The 26719-nt window shown below is 45.2% G+C and overlaps 1 protein-coding gene across 7 annotated transcripts in view; it reads left to right on the top strand.

Annotated features, from left to right (window-relative positions):
• Nucleotides 1-26719, top strand: part of LOC121345790 (excitatory amino acid transporter 4-like) — a 39437-nt gene that overhangs the window by 2649 nt on the left and 10069 nt on the right. For 4 of the 7 annotated variants that reach the window (XM_041423058.1, XM_041423065.1, XM_041423015.1 and 1 more), the window contains 6 exons: nucleotides 12130-12246; nucleotides 22583-22840; nucleotides 23699-23836; nucleotides 24627-24831; nucleotides 25691-25733; nucleotides 26261-26601. In XM_041423058.1, coding sequence (XP_041278992.1) covers nucleotides 22627-22840; nucleotides 23699-23836; nucleotides 24627-24831; nucleotides 25691-25733; nucleotides 26261-26601 — 941 coding nt within the window. In that variant the 5' untranslated portion in view covers nucleotides 12130-12246; nucleotides 22583-22626. The other 3 variants (XM_041423032.1, XM_041423041.1, XM_041423049.1) reach the window with 2 other exon arrangements.

Raw genomic sequence — 26719 nt, 5'->3', positions numbered from 1 at the left:
TATGCATACTGCATGCATGGGCCAGGCAGATCCAGGCACCAGATCTGTGCAATCTCAGTGGGTGAAGTGTGCTCAACAAATCCTCCTGTAGCACCAAAGGGGGCAAACCAATCCCTGAGACACCAGTCCTGGAGAACTGCTTGAAGAGATGGCCATGCTTCCCCCTGTAATACTTCAAAGACGTAGCAGAAAGGGCAAAGCTTATGAAGCTGAACCTGTTCAACTGTTAATTGGAAAGCTGGTTTATTGACTTCAGACTGCATTGATATGTTAATATATTATTATATAAAAGTGATTTATCAGAAATCTTGTTGACAGGACAAGATGCAAAGACAGGCAGATAGCTACATATGCCTTTGGTATAAGATACTATTTGATGACAAAGGCAGTTTGGCAAGGAGATGCACGTAGAGACACCTGCAGTCTGAAAGAGGAGGTCCTGTATCTTTCTGATACAGCTTGCAGGAGATACAGCCTTCCACAATGGGAAAGATTTGGAGATTCCTGCTGGATCTGGGAACCTTTGAATTCTCCACTTGGGGTCTTAAGGCAAGGCTCTACCCCAAGGTGAACACATGTTTTGTCAAAATTAGGAGGCTAAGAAACATGACAGAACAGTGTCATTAATGGAGTGAAATAAAGTCTCTGAAGAAGAGGAAGTTAGAATGTGGTTTTTCTAGACAAAACTCATTGTCATTTCATTCTCTTGAGAGAATGAAATACAAAGTCCATGAGGAATGGTTGAAAGCAGATGGTGTTAGGGGATTCTGCAATTCAATGAAGGAAAGCAAGTGGGGTAGATTTCCTCTAGAGCTGTCTGCATTTTCTGAAGTCTTGTGGATTTTAATTCTTCTCCTTCCAGAAAGCCATTCAATAACAGGGTGGACTCCCTGTTATTGAATAGAAACCAAATTGCAAAATCAAACCCCAGAAGTCAACATAACGCTTCAGTCTGTAGTTTAAGATCTCACTTGGAAGGAGAGGAAGAGGAACGATGTGAATCCATGCTGAGGGAGGTGGTGATTTGAGGGAGCATCTGGAAAAAACTTGGAGGTGCTGCTGTCCCAGTGACAGCTGCAGGATCATCCACCTTGATTAAGACTTTTATACCATATACCTCATTTGCATTGTGTCTAAGACTGCCTGCAGGTGCTGCATGAGTGTTTGTTTGCCTGTCCGTGGTGATTAAGCTGCAGCCTCTTGGTGTGTCAATGTCAGCATTACCATTAGCATTAGGAGCTTCAGTTCAGCTCCTCTACAGCAGCAGCTGACTGCCTCTTCGTAGTGATTATGCATCATTTCCAGGGTCAGGTAGACCCAGGCTTATATAATTTGCCTGAAACTGTGGTGAATTCATGACCACCAGAAGACAGTAATGCAGGTTCTAAAATTTCTTTAAAATAGTATATTCTACTTAAAAGAAAATTAATTAACACAGGGCTATTCCTGTCCTGAAAAACGAGGTCAGATTACATGATTACACTTGGTCCCTTTTGTCCTTGTAATACATATACAAATACACAGCATTGGGTACTGTTGGAGAAGAGCACAATGCCAATGGTAATATGATATGGAGAATGGCAAAGAAAATGGGCCAAGTTAAATCTGGACAAATATATCATCAGAGCAGCAAAAGTGAAGCCTTTCCATCCTGTTTTCCCAGCTCAGAGAAGGCAGACACCCCATAGCAGTACCAGACCAAGCTACTTGAAGCAACAGAAAGGCTTTGTGACATCCTCTGGTTTGTACACCTTATTAATAGAGGATGCCCAAAGGAACGTCACATGCTGTTGTTGCAAAATCATGCAAGTTATTCCCCTGAAATAATTAACTGCTAGTTCAGACATTTCAGTCTATTGGCATGGAACAGGTGTATATGAAGGTGCTCTACTGCAGAGTCTTAGCCACAGAAACAAACCATGCTCAGAACAAATAATAATTGTGTCCACTACTGTTCAGAAGCAGCAGTGTTGCTGCTACTGCCAGTGATTGTTTGTTTGCTTTTTTAATTGCTTGTCTACATAAAAAATGCCTTCAAACAATATAGTGTAACCTAAACATAGCTCCTCTCAACACAGCTGCTTTTCCAGTTTTGGCCTTCCTACTGCCACAGTTGTCCTATGGCATAACATCACTCTGTACTGAAGATTCTTGGGTTACCAGGGATCATCTAACATCACTGAAGCCAGAAACTGTTCCAGAGTGATTGCTTCCAACACAATAACCTTTGCTTCTTAAGAACCCAACTCTTACTCTTGGCTGGGATTCCCTTCTCTCTAACCATTCTTTGTTGCCTCATCATCACCTACCTGTGGTGGCAGGGAGTTAGGGAAGAGCACCAGGAAAGTGCTGCTGAGGAGGGAACAGAGCAATGAAAAGAAAAAAAATAGAGAAAAAGTACAAAGGTGAATAACCCAAGCTCAGTAGAGATAAGTCTGGGGGCACCGTGCTGATGTTAGAGAGATGGTGTGCTAGTGAGGTCCTTCAGACTGTAATCTCCCTGCTTGGGGAAGGGATGGAGATTGAGGTGGCAGCAAAGAAGCAAGGGTTATTGATGGGTTAGAAACCATGAAATCATCTGAGAATGGTCACGTAGGAATTAGGGCTTCTCCCTCCAAAAAATGGTGGGATCAATAGGCCAACTGATGTGCACCTACACTGGTACCCACTGCATAGACAGCAAACAGGAGGAGCTGGAAGCTATGGTGCAGCTGAAAAACTATGGCATAGTTGCCATCACAGAGGCATGGTGGGATAACTCACATGACTGGCGTGCTACAATGGGTGGCTGTAGACTTCTCAGAAGTGACAGGCAAGAAAGGGGGAACTGTTGTGGTAAACCTGTGTGTGAGGCAGTGATTTGACTGCCTCAAGCTTACTGATGGCAATTGATGCCACAATACATTTTATATATATATATTTATATATATATATATATAAAAAATATATGTATATATTTTTATATATATTTCATATACCCATAGCTTTGTACACTATTGTTGTATTGTATAGTTATATAGTTTCTTAGTTTACTTCAGTACTTTTCCAGTACTCTGTTAAAACAGACACATTCCTGGAATCCTATTCTAATCATACTTCTTCAGTGAACCAAGGCCATTCTTCTGCTTTCCTATGTATGTAGCCATAAACAATGTAGGCCTAGAACCAAGAGGGGAGGCTTCAGTAGGAGGCTAAACCAAGGGAGAAATTACTTCATTAACTGCACTTTTAATTAGGGATTCTTGTCAACTATGCTAATATGCTAAACTTATAAAAGTGTCATAGCCCTATATCATGTGTGCATTTTGGTGTACATTCTGCTGTTCATTTTGGGCTGATAAAAGCATCTCAATGATAAGGTTGAATGCTTAGGTTTATGGTTAAGGGGGAATGTCAATGACTGTCATAGACTGACCAACCAGGAAGAAGAGGCAGACAAAACATTCTATAAGCAGATGGGAAAATCCCCACAATCACTGGTCCTTGTTCTTGTGTGGGACTTCAACTTACCAGATGTCTGCTGGAAATACAACACAGTGGAGAGAAAAGAGTCTATGAGGTTCCTGGAGTGATTGGAAGAGAACTGCCTGACACAGCTGGAAAGTGAGACAGCCAGGGAAGCTGTCCTGCTGGACTTGCTGTTTGTGAGCAGAGATGGACTGGTAGGGGTCGTGACCGCTGAGGCCATCTGGACACAGCGATGATGAAGTGACAGCTTTTGATACTGGAGAAGTAAGGAAAGAGGACAGCAGAACTGCCACCCTGGGCTTCTGGAGGGCAGACTTGGGTCTGTTTAGGAGACTGATTGAGAATCCCTTGGGAAGCAGCCCTGAGAGGCGAAGGGGTCCAGGAAGGCTGAACATTCTTCAAGAAGGAAATCGTCAAGGCACAAGAACAGGCTGTCCCCATGTGCTGAAAGACAAGCTGGTGAGGAAGAGACTGGCCTAGATGAACAGAGAAATTTGGCTGGAACTCAGGGAGGAAAAGAGCATTTATCACCTCTGCAAAAAGGGGCAGGGAACTCAGGAGGACTATGAGGATGTTGGGAGGTTAGGCAGGGAGAAAGTTAGAAGGGCCAAAGCCCAGCCAGAAATTAATCTGTCATATGCTGTAAAAGATAACAAAAAGTGTTTCTATAGATCCATCAGCAACAGGAAGGCCAAGGAGAATCTCCATCCCTTATTGGATGTGGTGAGAAGCATTGCCACAAAGGATGAGGAAGAGGCTGAAGTACTTAATGCCTTCTCTGCCTCAGTCTTTAATACATAGAACAGTTGTCCTCAGGGTAGCCTGAACTAGAAGACAGAGATGGGGAGCAGAATCAAGACCCTATAATCTAAGAGTGAATGGCCTGTAATCTGCTATGCTGCTTAGACCAGCACAAGTCCAAGGGTACAGCAGGAGGTGGCGAAAGAGCTCACCAAGCCACATGTTTTACCAGCAATTCCTGGTCAGCCAGAGAGGTCCTAGGTCACAGGAAGTCAGCAAATGTGATGCGCACGTATAAGAAGGATTGGAAGGAGGATCCAGTGAACTACAGGCCAGTGAGTGCCAGAGAAGGTGATGAAGCAGATCATCTTAAGCTGTCACCTGGCCTGTGTAGGACAACCAGGGGATCAGGCTCAGCCAGTGTGGGTTTATGAAAGGCAGGTCCTGCTTGACCTCTTTCTATGACAAGGTGACCTGTTTAGTGGATGGGGGAAAAGCTGTGCATGTTGTACACCTCAACCTTAATAAAACTTTTGACGCTGTTTCCCACTGTATTCTGGAGAAACTGTCTGCTCATGGTTTGGACAGGTGTGCTCTTTACGGATAAAAGCTGTCTGGACGTCTGAACCAAGAGAGTGGTGGTGAATGGAGTCACATCCAGCTGGGACCAGTGGTGTTCCCCAGGGCTTAGTTTTAGGCTCAATCCTGTTTAAGATTTTCATTGATGATCTGAATGAGGGGATCAAGGACACCCTCAGCCACTTCACAGATGACACCAAGCTGGGTGGGTGGGATGTTGATTTGCTGGAGGGCAGGAATGCTCTGCAGAGGCAATTTGACAGGCTGGATCAATGGGCCAAGGCCAACAAGGCAAAGGGCCAGGCCTTGCCCTTGGGTCACAAGAACCCCATGGGACAATCCAGGTTTGGGGTAGAGTGGCTGGAAAGCTGCCAGTGGTGAAGGGCCTGGGGGTGCTGTCAATAGCGGCTGAACATGAGCCCAGGTGTGCCCGGGCGGCCAAGAAGGCCAATGGCACCTGGCCTGTACCAGCCACACTGTGGCCTGCAGGACCAGGGCAGTGACTGTCCCTCTGTGTTAGGCACTGGTGAGGCCCCACCTCGAGTCCTGGGGTCAGTTTTTGGCCTCTCATGACAAGAAAGTCACTTAAGGGCTGGAGCATGTCCAGAGAAGGGAACAGAGCTGGGGAAGGGTCTGGAGCACAAGGCTGATAAGGAGCAGCTGAGGGAGCTGGGGGGGCTCAGCCTGGAGAAAAGGAGGCTCAGGGTGATGTTACCACTCTCTGCATCACCCTCACAGGAAAGTGGTTGGGCTCTCTTCCCAGGGAACAAGGAACAGGACAGTAGCAAATGGCCTCAAGCTGCATCAGGTGAGGTTTAGACTGGAAAAATTTCTTCACTGAAAAGGCTGTCCAGCCCTAGCATAGCTACCCACGACAGTGGTAGAGTCTCCATCCCTGCAAGGATTTAAAGGCCATGTGGATGTGGCACTTGGGAGCATGGGCTAGTAGTGGGCTTGGCAATGCTGGGGGAATGGCTGAACTTAATGATCTCAGAGGGCTTTTTCAAACTGAACGATATTGTGGAGACCATGGGGGAAAAAACACCTAGGGTTTGATCCTTACTATTTGAAAGCATGACTCAGAAGGAATGGAGTGAGACCAGACAAGGCAGGAGATGAAGGGATAAAGTCAGATGGCATTCATGTCACTCTGTTGTGGGTATTCAGATAACATGCTGGTCTGAAATGCCTCTTCCTGGGCAGATAGCAGTTTTCAGAAATAATGGTCTAGAGAAAGGGACAGTCTTTGTATGTACACTGCTTTCTTCTGCCTCTATGGCAAGGCACATCGAACTTGTGCTGTATTGAAGTCTATTCTTCTCCATAGCAGGAAATTCTCTTATTGGAAGATTTTGCCTGAGTTTCAAGAAGAAATAATATATCTGTAAGGCAATCCATGGGAGTAGTGCCACCTGTCATTCTGGCAGAATGTATTTCATAGTGCTTCAAAGGGTGTACAAAGATGGGCCCTGAGAAATGTTTCTACCCACTATGAATTCGTTTGTGAGGTTGCATTGCATGTCTCTCTTTAGAACAGCCTGAGCAATTGGGCACATGTAGAATTCAGCTGTCCAAACTTATAAGTGAGTGCAAGAAAACTTAATAGAGTAATAAAGAATCTCATATAGGTATAAAGAGTTACGTAATAGTTAAAATGCCAAAAACACATAGAGAAGGCACCTCTGGTATGTTGCTGAAACAGACAGTGATTTTCCAGCCACTGTGACAAAGAACATAAATCTTGTGCTGATATTCAGCCAGGCAGCTGATGACTGTTGGCATCTTCACTGAAACTCCATTCTGCACAGAAACTGCAACAGTGCAGTGGAGAGAGCTGCCAAACCTGGGAGTCGGAGAACCAGGGAGGCCTATTGTGTACTAGAGTGCACAGCCAACCACAGGCTGCAAGAGCAGAGGTGGGAAGGAAGGAGACATGGGGCCTGATCATGGAAAGGAAGAAAGGAAAACACAGTACCACATTGGCATTGGAATTGTCTCTGTGCAGCATAAGCAGTGGAAGAAATTGCATTCCCAAGTCATGGGTAAAACACAAAATACGGTAGAATAAATGTACAAATACAATAAAGCAAGTGATAATAAAAAGGTTTTAAGAAATAACTTGTTTGTGACATCAAACCTGAATGAATTCTCAAGTAGCTCAGGGAGAACAACTGCTAGTTTATAGTGCAGCAGACAAACATGGGGCAGAGGTGGATTAAGGCAGGGAAGAAAATCAAAATGACTCCTCACCCCTCTTGTCATGCTATGGGAATCAGGTGAGTTTCCACCAGGGAACCTCTCAGGATGGGAACAGGGGGTTTATTTTACAGTGGCATGGCAGTGCAGTTTCTCAAACTGTTTGAAGAAAAGGGTGTTTTTGAAAAGTCAGGCATCAGAGTAACCACTGTAAGAATCTCCAGTTTGCACTGGCTGTGCCTGTATAGTGATTTACAGGGATTGCTAAAAAAAATTTAAAAAATTTTTTTAAAAAAGTACATAACAAGTGACACAAACTCCCAATGCAGAACTCCTAGGAGTGTGCAGCACAAGTTACCAGTTTCCCAGTGTACCTGGAAGAAGCAGGGAGCATGAGTTGGTTCAAAATAGCTAAAATGCCTCAGTCACACATATTCTCAGCAGAGCCAAGAAGAAAATGAGGGCACTTTAAAATGACAGAAACTTCAGAAATTCACAAAACTTTGTCTCACTCATCAGTTGAAACTACCTGGACAAAATTTGGAGGTAATAATTTTTGTCACTGGATATACAATTTTTTGGCTTCACAATCTTTGTTTTGTTGTCCCATCAGAAATTCTAACCAAATATCTTGGCAGGTGCTGTCAGTGAGAACAACATCACATGCTCTTTCTCTTTTAGCTCTCAGCCCTGTTCTCCTTGGCCCTTGTTCCTCCCTCCAGGAAAATGCACCATAGCAGCTTGGCTACATGGGGACACTGCAGAGCACCATGACACCTTGAAGTATATAAAAAAATGAGGTAAAAAAATTATGAGAGGCACTCACATGAAGAAAAACTACAGCTCAGGTAGGAGTAGATTTATATCAATCTGATCCAAACCAAAATATTTCTTTACATTTATGAATTTTCATATGATTCATGTGTAGTAAGAGTTGAAATTTTCACTTTTTGTTAAAAAATAGGGCAAAAATAGATGTTGAGAGATTGGCATTTCCCATAGGAAGGAAATTCCATTATTTGAGTAGCTCTGTGAAGCATGAAGGAAGTTCATTTGCAGAAAGTCTGCTAACTTGTAATGAAGGTCACAGCTGCATAATTGGACTCCGTTCCCAGGGCCAGCGAGCAATGCAGGAGAAAGAATTAATACCAACCCCCAAATTAAGGTTACTGTAACAAGGAGAACAAGACTATAGAAATGCAAAATCCAAGGAGGGAAGGGCTGAAGGATTGCTTAACACAAAAAGAAATCACATCTTTCCCCATGACAATTAGCAGCAGGGAATATCCCAGTGGCTTTTTACACTCCAGCAGAAAGTATCTATGTCCTAGGACAGGTCTAGGTATGGACAGTCCGTATCCATCCTCCCAGTCACCGCATGTTCAGTTCACAGGGCTGTGACAGTTACCTGCCATCATAGTCCTGAAGGGTTTTTTTTTCCTAGCAGTTCAGAAAAATCAAGTACTTTCAAAAGACTGATATGCAAAGTGCTTGCTGGAAGCCAGGAAATCCATTGGACAGTGGATGCAACCATCTACTTGCATTCTGTATCCCAGCCCCACACCCTCAACATCTTCTGCAGGCTCTGTGTCCAAAGTGGACACTCTAACTGCATTCTAACAGAGACTCACATGGTAGATTTACCTTATTACATTATGAGTCAACTCTTAGCCCATTTATAAGTGTTTTACTTTTTAAAGATCCAATAGAAATCAGTCTTTTTTAAAAAGTAGAGGTGATAAAGAAGGAGTTGTTCTGCTGGACCTGCAAACTTCTCCTTTAGAAACACAAGCCCTTTGTCAAAATTTGTCTAAAGAGTCATTTGCCCAGAACTTCACTTGTTTAGGATCTGGGTCTTTCCAATTTGGGCAGAGATACTGATGCTGTCTGGATTTATACCTATTTTTCTTTTATATATTTTCTGTATTCTTTACACATATATTTGTAGCTTTGTAGTCTATTATTGTAACTTAGTTTCAACATTTTCCTAGGCAGAAAGACAAAACAAATTCCAGGACCCTTATGCTGTCTTGGCTCTCCTTAGAAACCAAGGTTGAAACCAGCTCTTCAAGACATATTTTTATAAACAGGGCCTGGTCCTTATCTGAGGGAGGAGGATTTAGAAGGTGCTAGAGCTAGGGTTCATTACTTCATGGAGTGTACTTGTAATTGGGGGGTCTTGTCAGATATGTTAATTTGCAGAATCTATACAAATGGAACATGGGTTACGTGGGGCAAACATCTTCAGCGTTTTTCACCTGACTGTGCACCTAAGGATCCTTGTGTAAAGGTACCCCTTTTTATCATCCTGTGTCTGGCTTATATTTCTAGGACCAGAGAAAAAGGCATCAATACAGACCGAGGGCATATATAAGGATGGAAAGGGTGCAAAACTGCCCTGTCCCAATGTAACATTTTTTTGTCTACTTGTGGAATTAGCAGAAATAATTTTGAAAGGTGCTTAGTGGAGGAAATTTCCAGGGGGCTGATTTTGGAAAGCTGTTTCCCATCAAGCCCTTCCTTTATCTTCAAACAGCTGTGCAAGGATAGCATCAGAACTCCCTCTGAAGATGGCTCTATGACAAGAGGTGCAGTTGTCATGTCTTTTCTCATTGCCTCTCACAAGGTGACATCATGAGTTTCCTTTTTACCCATTGTTGAAAACTTAGAGCATCTGTGGCCTCTGATGTGGATGACCAAGTGTGCCTGGCACTCCTAGAACAAGGAGAAATTTGGCAGAGTTAGCTGACCATGGGGTTTGTACCCAAGGATTGCTCTACCCTGGAAAGACTGCCTGGGCATCAGGCAGCTCCATCCTGAGGGAGCAGAGCTCTTCACCTCCTCCATAGCTTCAGGCTGCTGCTCTGTGTCCTATTTAATAACTCAAAGTTGCCTGGAAATTGCCACAGGTACAAGTCAAAATATGGAAAAAGCTGCCAAAGGAGAATGTTTAAGGCACTTGTCACTGCAAGTTTATGGCTTAAAAATGCCTATGGGTGCTAACCAGGGGATTAAAAACCAGGGTAGGAATTAGGAGAGATTCTAGGAGCCAAGCTGGACTTCAGGCATAGGAGGTGGAAAGGACAACCATTCGCTGTTAGCTAAACACTCCATGCCTGAGGTGGAAACAAGCAATAGAACAGCATTTGAGGGGTGGCCAAGCGCACGGCTGCTCTGCCGCTCTCTGGGTAGCTCCAGAAATGCACTAGTCCCATATAGGAGTGCTCTGCTGCAGGTCACCAGCCCCCAGCAGTGCCAGCAGTGCTGTCAGGGGCCCTTCTGCAAGAGCAGCTTCTGGCCAAGCTGTGTGAGAGGCAGGGGCATGAGGAATAGGAGATGTCCTTTCTCTGGGACTGCCCCAGCAATGGCCAGTGTGAACCATCAGAAGAAGCAAAGATGAACCATGTACCAGGCTGGGCCATCACAATCAGTCTCCCGTAAGTCTGTGGCTGGACTGCCTCTCAGTCACATTTCTTCAGGGTTTTGTTGTGTGGTACAGGCAGAGCACACCTATTCCCCAAAACCAGAAACATTAATTTTGGAATAAAAATAATTTTTTGGGTAGCCCATTCCAATATGTGTTTTTCTGGAAAGATGACTGAAACCTTGCAGGGACAGTACTTGAATTTACAGTCCCCAGTATCCACTTGTGTGACCTGAGATAATGTTGAACCTTCAATAAGATTAGGGTCATTAGTACCATGTGAGCCATGGAATCGTGTGAAGACCAAGAAATTTATTGGGTTCAGAGAGTGTGTCCTTGTCTCTTAATGCAGCGATGGCTTGTGTCTGGAGCAAGTTTAAACAAGGGAGAATGACAGACACAGTCATGACTCCAAATGTTTCATTGAGCGAAGTCCCATCTAATCACCACCCTGATTTATGGTCACACTCAATAATTTTAAAGTTCTTTTCAAACCTAAACAATTATATGATCAAAATCTGAAATAGCCATTTGGTGTTGGGAGTTTGCTCTCTGTAACCTGGGCTGAAGAGGTCCAGTTCTCTTCCTACAGAGCTGATGAGGACACAGGATTTGGGGGGATTTAATTTCCAGCATCATCTATAAATAAACATGATGCTTTGCCTTTGACCTATGCCTGACTAGATGAGTTCAAACTCTGTGACAAGCTCCGTCTGCAGACACAACATATCAGCCTTGGTATGCCAAAGCCAGAGCACACAGCAGAACCCCTACACTGAGGCCACCTGAATTAAGGAGAAAGCTACTTTCATTAAACAACTACGTCCATTGTGAGTCATGTATCTGGTAGGGCTAGAAACAGAGATGTTATTGTAACTTTAATGCTGTGGCTTGATTTTTGGACATAATTTTCCCTCTGCCACATTCAGAGGCCAAAATGGGCTGTGTGGTGTTCACACCTGTAACCTGACTTGTAGTTTTGACATAGTGCATTGATCAAAATTTTTAAATGTGGGACTTTTACCTAAGAAACTGCATCAGGAATCAATATTTAAGAAACCAGTGAGCAGTGGAAGTTTTGCCTGCTTCCTTGGAAGCAGAGTCTGTTTCCCTGACACTGTACAGCTCCTGTATTTTCTTTGCATGCTCAGTGAACTGATTCCTCCATAAGATGTGCCTAATACATTGGAGAGAAGCTGCAGCAGTTTGGCTGAGGCACAGACACGTCTATCCCCTAAGGCTGATCTGGACAAGCCACAGGAGTGTCTGGACCTCAGAGGTCCTGTGCACACAGACTGGACCAATGAAGGACCTGCCTGTCCAATACTCAGCTGTTGCTGCTGGATTAACCTGTGCATGCAGCCTCCCTTGTGGAAGGAACCCTTGTAAGGGGCAGGAGTGGAACAGAGATGAGATTTGATTCTCATTTAACAGTTGCCCTGCTCTCTGTTACTGCTAGCTCTCCTTTAGGCTTGTGTGAGGAGGCAGAAGAAAGTGCAAACCCACTGGTACTGTGAAACCCACTAAGGGCTCTATGCAACCTCCTGATGACAGGTGCTTTCTGTGCTCTGATCTGGTGCAATCATCAAAGATTTTTTCTGTCTCCTCCTACATGCCACTCCCCCACCCCTTTCTGCCATGTATCCTGAGCATATACAGTCTTCCTTTCCTCTCTCAGGAGGTATTGCTCAGAGGTCTCTGCTAACGCTGTACTTTTCTAGGGAGAAAATCCTGCTTCCTGCCTTTGAAAGAATTAAAGAACGAAACAACGCAGAATAATCCCCCAAGACGAAAACTACTTGCTTCCCTCTGTGCTTGGCAACCTGCACTGGTTCCAGGTGAGTGGTTTTATCAGTGAATCTGAATGCATGAATAAGAGTGGTGCCAGTACCAGGGGCTGAAGCAGGGCAGGAGATTTCCTTGGGCATGTGCATGAGAGTGGCAGGGATAGCTCTCATTTGCTTTAGGACAGGGAGCTGCCTAGTGGGGGGGTGCTCTAAAAACAGGACTCTGTGTCTTGGGTTGAGGTTAAATGCCTGGTGGGAAGCTTGAGCCAGACAACCTTATCACAAGACCTTGGCATGAGTAGAGTGAATTGTGGAGAGTGGCACTTGTCCTTCCAGTATTGTACTTAGGCCCCAAACCCACTGCTCCGCTGGTGATCACTGTCATTGTAGAGCTCAGCTGGGCTGAAATTCCTGCCTATTGCAGATTCCTCTCCCTTTAGCTGGTGCTCTCTCACAAAGATGGGTCAGTGGCTGGACCCTGAACAGATCTGCTCTCCTCCCAGGTCCATGGTTGTGGTAGGAGTTGTCTGGGAGGTAGCTGGCTGACAGGTATCAAGAAAGAGAAACACCCTACTGAGCAGAAAGCCCTTCCAGGGACTGCTATAGCAATGCAAAGATGGCTCAGCTGAGCTTGTGAATGTAAATTTTCAACATAGGCTCTTTGGTTGCACTGCTTTCAGCTTGTATGTCCTTTCCCAAGGGCAAGCAATGGGCCAGGCTGCAAAGGATCTAATAGTATGAGAGGTGAGGATGCCTCCAGCCAAGGGGAGTCTATGAACCCTGTGAGGATAGCAATCCTGGTCCTCAGGACTGAAAAAAAAAGCCCAGGCAGTAGCACAATGGCTGGATTTAATGCTCGTGATCACAGGCACTGAGCTACTAATGGGGGGATGTCAGATGGGAGTGGAGACATCTACTCCTCCTTTGCCATCCTTGTGAAGACAATCCCCACAAAGAACCTGTTTTTACTCAGCTGGCAGTAGGGGGACTGTAGCTTCCCACCCTGGAGTGCCCATGGTCTGCCCAAAAGGGAACTTGAGAGCTGCTAACAGCAACTTTCAGACCACTGAGCAGAGTGACATGCCCCTTCCTCATAAGCACTGAGCCTCCCTTCCCACCCTGGAGTGCCCATGGTCTGCCCAAAAGCCAATGGAACTTGAGAGCTGCTAACAGCAATTTTCAGACCACTGAGCAGAGTGACATGCCCCTTCCTCATAAGCACTGAGCCTCCCTTCCCACCATGTGAGGATGAGCTATTTAACTCCTCTCCCTTGGCGACCCAGCACCAGAAGTCCACCTCAGAAAGACTGGCACAGATTTTTCAGTGACCCCTTGCCTTGCCCTTCCATATCTGCCTGACTGTGCATAACTCTTTCCAACACCTCTCCTTCTACAGAGATTTCTCCTTCTCCCACTTTGGGTGCTTCCTTGCTGCCACCTTCAGAAACTTCCCTCACTGAAAATTCTGCTGGTTTTGATGTTGAACATAAAGCAAAGTTTCCTTGGAGACAAGAGAAACAGTGGACTCCAAGTGCTGGTTATTTCATAGTCTGTCTGGCTTTCAGCAATGAAAACTAAAATGGGGTTGCATTAGCAGAGGGAAGAGGGAGCCTGGGGCAACTGTCCTTGAGGGGGATACCTGACATGCTTTTCCAGTGTCATCCTTTCAGCAGCATGGCTTGACCAAGTACCACGTGCCATGCCCGTGGCAGGATGTGATGGTACACACTGTACCAAACACTGCTGTCTTGGGATTATATTGCCTCTCTTCCACCAGCCCCTGGAGGCTGGTAAACCTAGGAGAAGGTTTGCAATGGGCATTTCTATTTTGGCTGACTTCTGCTAGTCCCAGGAGTAAAACTAGCTAATTAGATTAACCCCTTTTTGTGTTCTTCTACACAGACATTAGCAATAGTGGGACAATGTGTAATGCAGCCGCATTTTAGTCATTGTTTCCCATCCATTTTTTCTGAATACTGAGAACTGGGCCTGTCCCAGCCAAGTGCATGAACCCTCTGAAGAATGGAGCTCTCCTCTGCTCTGCTGGACATGCAGATTTTTGCCTCTCTTGGGCCAGGTTATTTGATCATCAGCTGATATCTCTTGGACACATTAGTAATCAGAAAGCTGTGTCAGGATGTCGTATAAGGGCAGGGGAAGGAGGCATGAGATGGCAGCTGTGTTCTGCCTTATGAGATAGTGGAGCACAGGGCAAGAAGGTAGACACAGTCTTCATCTGAAATTTTGTTATTTTTTCCTCCCACACACCATGGCAAGAATGCCCTGTAATGCCATGTCTTGCCAGTGGTCAGGACCTTCCCATTTCCCAGAGGAGTATCTCACAGTGGATCCACTTGGCTGATCGCTCCCCCTCCGCTGGTTCACCCCTGAGTCCTCACAATCTGTCCAGCAGCCACAAATGGCATTTGGCTGTTTCAATGAAGCAGCATTTTCTTTGTCTTTCAGTGCGGTGCAGAAGTGCTGTGCAGGGGTCAGAGGGTGAAAGAAGAGTGGAAAACCAACCATGTCCCTTTGCTAATTATAAATGTAAATCATCTCCAGGACACTGCCATGGACAGGATGTGTCAGTGCTGTCTGAAGTCCTGTAAAGCTTTGTCTCAGAGCACATCAGCAGAATGAAGGTCACAGCATTGCTGAGGTTGGCAGGGACCCATAAACATCACCTAGTGCAATCCCTCTGCCCAAAACAGAGTCAGCCACAGTTGGTTGCTCAGGACTGTGTACAGACAACTTTTGAATACCTCCAAGAATGGAGAACACCTCACTAGCCCCTTTGTGAAACCCGCCCCAGTGTTCAGTCTGTCTTGCAGTGACAAAGACTCTCTTTATCCTTAAGAAGAATTTCCTGGTAGTTCAATTAATGTCTGTCACTTCTCATGGTCGCTGTGCAACACTGAGAATGGTCTAGCACTGAATTCTTCATATCCTCCTGCAGGTGTACATTGATAAGACCTACCCCAAGCCCTCTCTCCTCCAGGCTGAGCAGTCCCAGATCTCCCAGTCTTTCCTCATAGGAGATGCCCCAGTCCCACCATCATCTCTGCAGTCCTTCAGTGGACTCTCTTCCCTGTATCCATACTGGGAAACCCAGATCTGGACACAGCACGGCAGCTGTGGCCTCACCAGTGCTGAGTCAGAGGGGAGGGATCACCTCTCTCAACCTGCTGGCACAAGCACAGCAGAGTTTTTGGACTCTAATGCTGGTCCCACCTGGGATGTTCTGGGAGTTCTGAGGTCCCTGGGGTGATGTACCGGATGCAGGCCTTAAGAAACTGTTATTAGGGGTCTGATGTTGAGTTTTGTCTGGACCATTTAAAGTAGTCAGATATTTTTCTTCGTCTACCACAGCCTTGCTCTGATCATTACCTGGACAAAGCTAGGTCAGAGATCTCTGCAGCCCACTCCCATGCTCAGAACACTTGCTTCTTTGTGACCTCTGAGCTGTTGCATGTCTCTGGAATGAGAGCAGAGCTGCATACAGGCATGAAGTAGATTTATTTCCCTACATGTAGTTTCTCCTCTTGTCATGAAGTGGTGTTAAGGCATGAGAAGCTCATGTGAAACAGAGAATAGTCCCCCTTGGTTCCAAACAGTCAAACAGCTTCTCTGCAGGCAGCAGAACTGTCTATTCTGCAGACACTCAATGTATCACTGCTCCACAGAGCTGACCTCCTCTGGCAAGTACCACTGCCCTGACCTCTTAAGAGATGTTTTCCATGTGGAACTGTGCCCTCTGCAGATCTACATGCTGCCTAGATCTGCATATGCAGGTGCAGCCTGTCTCCTCCAGCTCTGCCCAGATCTTGCCTCCAGATGCAGCCCTAGTGCCACAGCATGGGCTCTGCCCAGTGCCGATACTGCCCAGTGACAGGCACCACACCGTGGGGCTGTGCAGGGCTCCCCAGCACCGTGGAACACGTAGACTGAGAGTCTACCTGCCTGCCCAGTGGACAGACTGGATTCATGACCAGTGCATTTCTGAGGAAAGTCTGCCCGTCACCTCTGCTGATAGTCTGAAACATGCACGGCTCAGGAGGAGCTTGCTTGTGAGCTCCCATGGATGCAAACTGTCTTAATACAGACAGTGCAAAACTTTGCAGCACATGAAGAAAAATTGATAAATACTTACAGCCTGCCTCTTGATGTTTGAATAACTGAATGTAGGAACATTTCAGTGATGACAGCTTTATAACAGTCAAACTTGGCTGGATTTTTTCTGAAGCTGAGCCTGCACAACAAAGAAAGTAAGTAATTGAAGACTTTCACAGCAGCTTTCCTAGAATCTGAGTTAAATGCAAAATTTCTTCAGCAAGCAACTTGAAATTTGTCCGAATAATTTCATTTTTTAAATGTTGTTGTGATGTAGCAATATTTAAGATGTGTATATGGGTTTCTAAATACAAGTTTCAAGTATTTAATGTTGTGATGTGAAAGCTGTATCATTCCCACAAGTGAGAGTAATGTCTTGGCATTTTCCTTTTATCACAAGACAAAGTCTGAGATTACTCTCACTCTAAATTTCAAACACAGCACTGTACCAACTATTAGGAGGAAAATTAACTCCATCCCATCTACCACTCATCCTCTCAGAGATGGAATGTTTTCTTCTTTCTCCCCTAATGTCTCCCAAATAATTCTTAGTACTTTCTTCTGTCAGTCTGTGCTTTTCTGTGGTCTTTCCAGTTTCTTTGTGAGTCAACTCACAAAGAAACTGGAATTCAGAGTTTTTCTTTCTGTGTTTACTGCTTTTTATTTATTCATAGAGCAGATCATTCTTCCTGTCACTTGTGAGCAGATGAACAGCTCAGCCCTCTGCACACTTTCTTTTTGGACCTCACAACTGAAATCTCTGTTGGCATGTTGGCATCCTGTCACCAAAAGTGATGATGAAAAGGGGATCTCCCCTTTCCTTCCCTTTCATATCCATTGCTTTAAAAACCTTTCATGCATGAGCCTTTACAAAAGTATTTTAAAAGCCTGACTGATCTGACACTGAAGCCATATCCTTACTGATGTGGGTTTTCCTTCAACTAGATGCATTTGAACATTGCTTTTTACTTCTGCTCTCCCTAGTTCCTCATTTAAACAAGCTGGCCTTTTCTCTGGGAGAGGGGCATGGCCAAAATGTGGGAGGCTATGTGTCTTTACAGAGCCTGTGGTCAAAGATTACATTCAAGATATTATTTCAAGAAGTTTCTCTGCTTTGTACAATATTTTACTCTCAGCTTTTGAGTGTGGAACTTTGTGGGACCAAAATTATAGAATTTGTGAGAAGGGGATGCAAATCTGTCCTGATGCTTCCACATTTGGCTCTCCAGAGCTGTCAGTGTGCCATGGCTATCTCCAGTCTCCCTTCAACCAGAATTTTAATATCTTCTATCTTACAACATGTTCACAGGAAGATGCTGCACACTGGATGCTTTCTTGATGTCAGCTTTTCTGATGTTGGCTGCTTTAACAGAGATGTTCTTCAATGTTCAGTACAAGTTGGAACACATGCATCTAGTTGATTCAGAGCTTCCCTTTTTCTAGCTCTTTGTAAATGCTTAAGCTCTACTGCACTCCTCCTCCCTTGTTGAAAATCTCCTTGGGTAGATGGGGAGATAAACACAGAAAAATCTGCAAAGAGCAGGACAAAATGTAGTGCAGAAGCCTTCCTTCCCATTTTTCACTTTCACCAACATCTGACTTATACCTCTAAAATAGCCAAAATTCCTCTGATTATGTGAAACCTCACTGCCAGGAACTAGGTATTAGTTTTACAACACTGATCTTTCTTGCAAAATATCTTGTGCTCCCTGCTCAAACCTTGAAGTTACCTCCAAAAATGCTCTGTCAAATATCTCGGTGTTTCTGGCAGAGTGGAGACTGGTGAAGCAGTCACAGATAGAAAAACCTTCACCGAGAGAGCAAAGCCACCTTCTTCCTCACAAGAAGGGAAATCCAAGCCATTGACAAGAGATTTTTCGTGGCTTTACTGCAACAGTCTGAGAACTTCCTGCTCATGCAAATTGCAAAATTCCAGACCAGCTTTGCAGAGAATCTCCTTGGGTAGATCGGGAGATAAACACAGAAAAAACTGCAAAGAGCAGGACAAAATGTAGTGCAGAAGCCTTCCTTCCCATTTTTCACTTTCACCAACATCTGACTTATACCTCTAAAATAGCCAAAATTCCTCTGATTATGTGAAACCTCACTGCCAGGAACTAGGTATTAGTTTTACAACACTGATCTTTCTTGCAAAATATCTTGTGCTCCCTGCTCAAACCTTGAAGTTACCTCCAAAAATGCTCTGTCAAATATCTCGGTGTTTCTGGCGGAGTAGAGACTGTTGAAGCAGTCACAGATAGAAAAACCTTCACCGAGAGAGCAAAGCCACCTTCTTCCTCACAAGAAGGGAAATCCAAGCCATTGACAAGAGATTTTTCGTGGCTTTACTGCAACAGTCTGAGAACTTCCTGCTCATGCAAATTACAAAATTCCAGACCAGCGTTGCAGAGAGAATGTGCTGTGGAGGGGGCTGCTCTGTTGCAAAATATGCAGATAGAGAAAGAGAGCAAGTCAGAAAGAGGGTGGGGACATTAAAGGAGCAAGATCTGCTGCTGAGTTCCTTCTGTGCAATAACTTTTACTCTAAGAAGGCAGCTGAACACATGGTGCAACATGGGATCTAATGATTAATCCTGTACTTTCTCGTATCAAAATAGAAATTTCATTTTGTTTGGACAAAAATACATTTTCCAGATGGGGAGACATCTGGAGAAAAAATTGGGTGAGTCCTTTTATATTTGTGGGTTCTGCTCCCACCTTCCCTCTACAGGAAATTGTGCCACTGCTGTGGTACGGTCCAACTCTAAGAAAGGCACGGTTTGCAGGAGGGGGAGACCACTTTTCCTTACTCAACATGGGTCTCCTCTGAGGTCACCACAGCAAATGAAAAGTTTGGTTTGTGTATAGAAAGTCTGTGGTGGGTGATTTTAGAGTAATCAATGTGACTTTTGACTTCACTAAACGAGCTTTCCACGTCAAAGTAAGGCAGTACTTCACATTACCAATGTGTGCTGGGTCATTTGATGAAGAGTGAGTGGTTTGGGAATAAGAAGAAGAGTGTCTGGGGCTTGAAAGTTTCTCTGGTGGTTCTTCTTTTGGAAGTGATTGCCTCGGGTAGCTCTACTGTAGGAAGCCACACAGCAACCCTGCTGACTGGGAAGTAAGTCAATGTTATTCTAATCCACCAGAAAGGTGTAAGGGAAGACACAAAGACCTACACAAAAACCGATGGAGTCTAACCTCAGTTTCTAGAAAAATTATGGAGAAGGTTCTACTGAATACAACTGAAAAGCATTTGAAGAGTAATGCAATCTTCAGCATGGGTTTACAGAGAAAAAGTCCTCTCTAACCAGTTTGATTTCTTTTTAGGAAGAGGTCACACTCCAAGTTGATAAAGGGAAGGTGGTGCACGCAGTTTTCCTGGCTTTTAGTGCAGCTTTTGATACTGTCCCTCACAACATCCTTCTGGACAGTTGTCCAGCTGTGGGAGAGGCAAGTTGATGGTGTGCAGTGTGAAGAGCCGGCTGGACAGCAGGGCTTGCATTGTTGTAGTGAATAGGGCTGTGTCTTGCTGGTGAGTGGTCACTGGTGGTGTCCTTGCAGCTTAACACTGAGGCCAGTACTATTCAGCATTTTATCCATGATTCAGATGCAGGAATTGAATATCCCATTAGCAAGCCTATTGACAAAATCAAACTGGGAGGTGCCATTGACTTTCTTGAGGAACAAGAGGCCTCAAAGGAGAATTTTGATGAATTGGAGCATTAGGCTATCTCAGGCATGAAATGGAAGTAGTCCAAGTGCTATTTTCTGCAGCTGGGAGGGAGTAATACTGAGTACAAGTCTAAACTGGGAGAGGAGTGGCTGAAGAGCAGAGAGGGACCTGGGGGTGCAGATTGGCCACAGGCTCAAGAGGAGTGAGCAGTGTGCCCAGGCAGCTGAGAGGGCAAATTGCATGCTGGAGAGACAACACACATAGAATGACCAGCAGGTCCAGAGAGGGGATTATCCCATAGTAGTCAGCATTGCTGCAGCCTCACATGGAGCACTGTGAGCATATTGAAGAAGGATATGAAGGTCCTCAAACATGTCCAGAGGAGGGGAATGGAGGGTGAACTTTCTGGTGAAGAGCTGGAAGGCATGTCCTACAAAGAGCAGCTGAGTGGGCTTGTCTCCTTCAGAGAAATGGAGTCTGGGATGCATTGCTTTCTGCAGCTTCCTCAGGAGGGAATGTGGAGAGGGAGGTGCTGGACTGTTCTCTCTGAGATCCAGGGACAGCACAACTGGGAATGACCCAAAGTCATGCCAGGAGATTATCAGACTGGATGTTAGGAAGTCCTAATGCCCAAGCAACAGGACAAGGAGTAAAGGCCTTAAACAAAACTGCAAAAAGTTCCACCTCAGCATGAGGTAGCACTTCCTCACATTGAAGGCGGCAGAGGACTGGAACAGCTGCCCAGGCAGGTCATGGAATCTCCCTCTGGAGACATTCAAACCCACCTAGGTATGTGTTCCAGTGTCAACTGTTCTGGGTCATTTGTTCAACTCTATATCTGGAAGGCTATAAATGATACAAGTTTATTGTGGGACACAAGGGGATTGAATTCGCAGTTTCTAAACCTACTGTCAGGTTCAGATGGCACAATCTCAATGAACTAAAAGGATCTTGCAGTTTCTTTTTCTCAGGTGTAGCTGTGAAAAGCAGGACTGGCAGTGAAAGGAAGACAGGCAAACTTTTCACACAGTCTGGTGTGTATTGTCTCCATCAACAGATAAAAGTGGGGTAATAGTAAGGTAATGGTAATAGTAAGGAATGGAATGCTTGGTCAAGCTGGAATGAGTGGACCAAAATCCATGGAATGCTGTTTGCTGACCTAAAAGCTGGGGTGACCACAGCAGCACTGCTAGGTTCCTACAGCAAATACACATAATCTTTGCCAGTGGCTTTTGTGCAGCTTAGCCTTGGGAGACCTTAGAGTGACCTGGCTGGGCCACCTCAGATGTGTCTGCTGTTCTGAACCTCATGAAGGCATTAGCATCTATGCAAACAAAGCTTGTCTCAGAATGGAGGTTGATCTCCACCTTCTGTGCACAACCTTGCAATCTTGTACCACAAACATGTTTCTCTTTAAGGCAATGTCTTCAGTTCATTATAGGCATTTATCTGGGTCCAAGTGGAAGATACTAGGTATGTAATTTATAGAGAACGTAATCTCATTTGTGAGGGTTTCTTTGATTTAAATTTAGCATTACAAATGGACTAGCTCTTATTTGACTTGCAACACCAAAGAAGGTTTTCCAGCACTTGCTGATGTGCTAAGGTGACTTTGTTCTTCTTTGATTTCATTTAGGTTTGTATTACCTTTGCAAATTCCTGGGAATAAGAATAATTTTCAGACTTTCCATCTGTCAAGGCACAGTGACAGAAGGAAAATGGCACCTGCATAGTCAGGCAATAATCTTCTTCTATGTGAACTGTTGGGTGGCTGGTGCCTTCTAGCACTCTAGAGGGGACTCATGTGCCTATGTAGCCTCCTTGTTCTTCTCTTCTGAGGAATATGGAAATAACAGTAAAAACTAAACAGATAAAGTACAGTAGACTGTCCAGGCCTTTCAGCCAATTGGTAATGGAGCAGAATTGGTTCTTTACTTATCTCTTTGGAGTAGGTTTGATTTCAGTCTTAGTATTTATGAAGATAGAACATCAGGTTAATCCCGTCAGTGCAGTTTGACAAGAGATACTACTTGAAAGTCCTGTTGTGTTTCAAAGGTAAGTCAGTAAATAAAGTCTTATCCTCAGGCTCCATGTAAGGCAAGGGGATATTGTTCCTTTCTACAGAAACAGCCAGCACCAATTGCTGTCGTGCGGAAAGTTGTTGTGGTAGGGAACCTGTCCACCTTGGAGGTGCATCAGGAATGTTGTTTGCTGCTTGGTTTTGTTTGGAAGAGTGGTGTATAGGAAGGGGGTTTGTTGCCAGGTGATAAAAATTAATTCCATTCCAAAGTGGTCAAACTTTAACAAGTGTGGGTGGCTGTGGAGCCTGTTCTGGCTGCCCGGGCCAACATAAAACACTCCTCAGTGCAGGTTGGGTGCTGTAGGGGCCAGAGCTTCTCTAGAGGCACCAAAGCAGTAGTGACAAGACCCTGGCAGCTCTTTACATATCCTTCCCCAAGGGCTGCTCCTTGCAGATGGTCAGAGAAGGTCATTAATCAACTTTAAATAAACCTTCATAAGCAGACCCCAGGGAAATGACCTAAAGGCGAAGACAAGATGTGCCACAGCTTATGCTCTCCTGCCTGTATTTCTCCCTGCCCAGCCTAGGCAGAGCTGTGCCTGGAGGACTAAGCAGCTGTGCTGACCATGAGCGAGCAGAGCCACGTCAACAGCCTGTTCCTCAACGAGGATGCAGCCAAGCGGCTTCACGCCGACAGCCGGGTGCAGCGGTTCCGGCAGGCTGTGCACAAGCGGGCGGCGCGGGCCAAGAAGCGGATGCACAGCATCACGGCTGAGAGCGCTAAAAGCTTCTTCAGGAGAAATGCCTTCGTCCTCTTCACCATTGCTGCGGTCCTACTAGGTATGGAGCTGGTGGCAACACCAGGCACCATTTATAAATATGGGGAAATGTTGTTTATTTTACAAAAGTTTTTATTTTATCATAGCAATTTGACTGAGGAGTTGAAGCTGATGAGCTGGCAGCTCAAAGTGCTGCCTACATCATGAGTACTTTTGTGTGCAAGATCAAGGGACCCAACAGAGAGTATGTATGTGGGAGGGAGTCCTTGTTGATCCTTTCTAGCGCAGTATAGAAACAGTCTATGATATAAAGAGTTTGATGGTCCCACTCAACCAATCCTTGTACAAATCATCCAGGTTTCTTCAGAGGCATCTTGTGAGTGCAGCTGTAGGCACAAGGGCTTTTCAGATTCGTCCCACAGCTTTAGCCTGACAGGACAAGAAATGCTGCAAATGGCCATGATACAATGCAAACCAAATGTGCTTAGCAAATAGCAGGCTGTCCCTAGCTTTTGATCCAGGTTACATGACTCTAACTGGCTGAATTCAGATTTAAGAGGTGGGTAGACAAAGAATCTGAACTGTGTAGTCACACTTATTTTTGTCTGTGAGATCATATCTCTCATCACAGCATTTTGTATTCATGAGCTTCCTGGGAACAGACTCCAGAAGAACAATAGACAGGGAACAAGGAGACCTGTGGTTTTGCTCAAGACTCCTCTGCACATAAATACGTCAGAGGGAGAGAGAGCATACCATAAAAACTGGATCATAGCCTTCTAGAAAATGAGCATTTGTTCCTTTGGAAAGAAGAGGAACTGAGAGTAAATGAGAAGAGAAAAACCACGTTGTAGGACTGAGGGACAGACCACTGGATCACACTGTCCCACTTCCATTCTCATCCCTTGCTGATCCACAGGGATTATCCTGGCCTTCTCCCTCCGGCCCTACCAACTGACCTATCGCCAGATCAAGTATTTCTCCTTCCCTGGTGAGCTGCTGATGCGTATGCTCCAGATGCTGGTTCTTCCTCTCATTGTCTCTAGCTTGATTACAGGTGAGAAGTACTTTCTGCTGCTTTCAGCCAAGACAATGGTCAGCAAAGCTGGTGTTCGGGTACCTCTTGGTGCCCCAGCTGGAGGTGCTTGGATTAGCTTGGCTAGTAGCGACAAGCCTGAATCTACACCATAGGGAACATGATCCACACTGAGACCCCTGCCAGCTCAGTAGTAGTGCAGAGAAGCAGAAGACCTTGTGCTTTCTCAGAAGACTGGGGAAAACACAATGCAGTGGTTCCAATGCCCAGCACTAACAAGGATTTAATCCTACATAACTTCAAATGTCTCCAAGTTTCTTGCCCAAGTAAATTTCAGGTTTTCTCCAGCCTAGAGAAGGTTAATTTTTGTTAGTTCAAAAGGATTGATCACCAGCTGGAGGGCTTGTTTTACCCACATCATCAAGTAAGACATGACAGACAGACAAGTTTTCAGACAGCAGTAGGGACTGCAAGGTGTTCCACCTGCTGAAACATCCCACCATTAGGGACTGAAAGGCCCAGTGTACTAGGAGGGGATTATTTCCCTTCTGAGAGCTTTAAAAGAAAATTGCTACATTCCCAAATGCAGTATAAGATCCACCAGTGCTATGCTTCTTCATGACCACATTCTTCCATATCAACATCACCCTGGAACTGCAAATTCTGTTCCTTGTAGGCTGTGCTTCCTAGAGACCCTAGCTCCCTGTCCAAATCATGCATGAGCCTTGCACCCTTTGAATCTTCCTCAAGCTTTCCCTTTCTCTCTAAGACGATAGGCACCCTCACATTGTCTCTCTGTGTGACACCCCAGGAATGGCCTCACTGGACAGCAGAGTCTCAGGGAAGATGGGGATGCGGGCTATCATCTACTACATGGTGACCACAATCATAGCTGTCTTCATTGGCATCTTCATGGTGATCATCATACATCCAGGAAAAGGATCTAAGGACAAACTTCACAGAGAAGGCAGAATTGAGCAGGTGCAGACCACAGATGCCTTCATGGACTTGGTGAGGTAGGTAAACAAGATGGTCTCATGTTGAGACCATATCAGTGAGATTACATTCCTCCATGGAACATCCTTTTGAAGTATCACAGCTTTAGGCATAGGAAAGAGGTTAAAGGCTGAGTGGGCTGAGTCTTGGCAAACCTAGTACTTCTAGCTTAGTCTAGCTAACTGGCTTTGCCACTCTGAGACTGAGTGTCTGGCCTGGAGTCCAGCCCTTCTCCAGAGGTGTTAATGTAAGAGGTCACAGTGTGCTCAACAAAACAAGTAATGAAAACCATCAGTGGGCTACCAGCTTTCAGAAATTCACCCGGAAAAGGCTACTGCAAATATCTGTCTTCAATGACAAAAGAAAATCAAGGAAGTGGTTCCCAAGACATTGCCTTTTCTTCCCTTGCTGTGACCTTACTCAGTGAATTGCAAAGCTGTACCATCTCAAGCAGTATAAAGCCGTGGTTTTGAGGTACAGGATAACAGAGAGCTCACCACAGCTGCAGAGGAGAGGCTGAGAGCAAGGCAGTGTATTAATTATTGTAGTATGGTATTGTTTCAAGGTTCAGTTTGGTTTGATGATGATTTTACAATGTACCTATATCCCAGGGCAGTATGTGTGTCATCTCCTTCCACATACCTGAATAACCTTATGGAGTCTGAAAACATGTAGTGGAAGTCTGACTAGTTGCAAGAGATGCTGGGTCCAGATCAGCATATTCCTTTCTTCTGTCAGTCAGACCAAAAGGGCTTAAGTGGACATTGTGAAAGTTGTGACCTCAGACATTGCTTCAGGATGAAGAAGTTGGCCAGGAAGCCCATGTTTTCTTCCTAGTTGAACAGGACAATAATTCTTACCTTGTTTTATCTACTGCAGGAATATGTTCCCACCCAACCTGGTAGAAGCCTGCTTCAAACAGGTATGAAATCTCATCTTTGCACCTTGTACCCTGGACCATGGTCCTATCTACTTCTCTGAGGGATGGACTAGCACTTTATTCCCCAGGTCTGACTGCTGCAGGAGGCACTGCAAATGTTAGTCTGTATTATAGCATCCCCCATGCAAGCTTTTCAAACTGTCTGTACATGGGGTCTTCAACCTCCCTCCCACCCCAAAGAGGCAGGAAGGGTTGCATGATCTCGGGTTGCAGGCTTGGACTGGCAGTGATATGGAATAGATTCTCCAAGAATCTGTCTCTTCTGCAGTGCTAGTGCCCATAGAAGGAGCACAAAGGGTTATCAGAGAAGCCAGCATATCTCAGTCCTAGCGACATGAGATGCTCTAATGGTCTCTTTTGACCTTCTGTTCTATGAACTTTCTGACCTTTCTGGTGAAAGCACTAAACTGGGGACCTTGAGAGCAGGCAAAGCATATCAGAGCCTAGCATGTGTCCTGATCATCTGAACTGGAGCCTGTGAGTGCATTTGATAATCTCTGTCTTTTCAGTACAAGACTCAGTACAGCACCAGGGTCTTCACCAGAACCATCCTCCACAGCAGCAATGCCACAGCAGGTGTGGCAACCACTCAGATCCCTGTGGCTGAGAATTTCACCAGCATCATGGAGAATGTCACTCATGCCCTGGGAACCATCTCTGAGGTGCTGACCTTTGAAGAAGTCATTCCCATCCCAGGCTCAGCCAATGGGGTGAACGCGCTGGGGCTGGTAGTGTTCTCCATGTGCTTCGGTTTGATGATCGGCAGCATGAAGCAGAAGGGACGGCCCCTGCGGGAGTTCTTTAACTGCCTCAACGAAGCCATCATGAGGCTGGTGGCCATTATCATCTGGTGAGGAGCACGGCCGGTTGGAGCAGGAGGTCTGCAGGTGCAGTTTCCATTGACATGATGAGAAGTGGGGTAGCTTTAAGGATTTCATGCACAAGACAGGAAAAGCAGATGGGCACAG

Source organism: Onychostruthus taczanowskii, unplaced genomic scaffold, assembly GCF_017590055.1.
Source record: "Onychostruthus taczanowskii isolate IOZ18803 unplaced genomic scaffold, ASM1759005v1 scaffold110, whole genome shotgun sequence".
Lineage (NCBI taxonomy): Eukaryota > Metazoa > Chordata > Aves > Passeriformes > Passeridae > Onychostruthus > Onychostruthus taczanowskii.
This window is presented reverse-complemented; position numbering and strand designations above follow the sequence as displayed.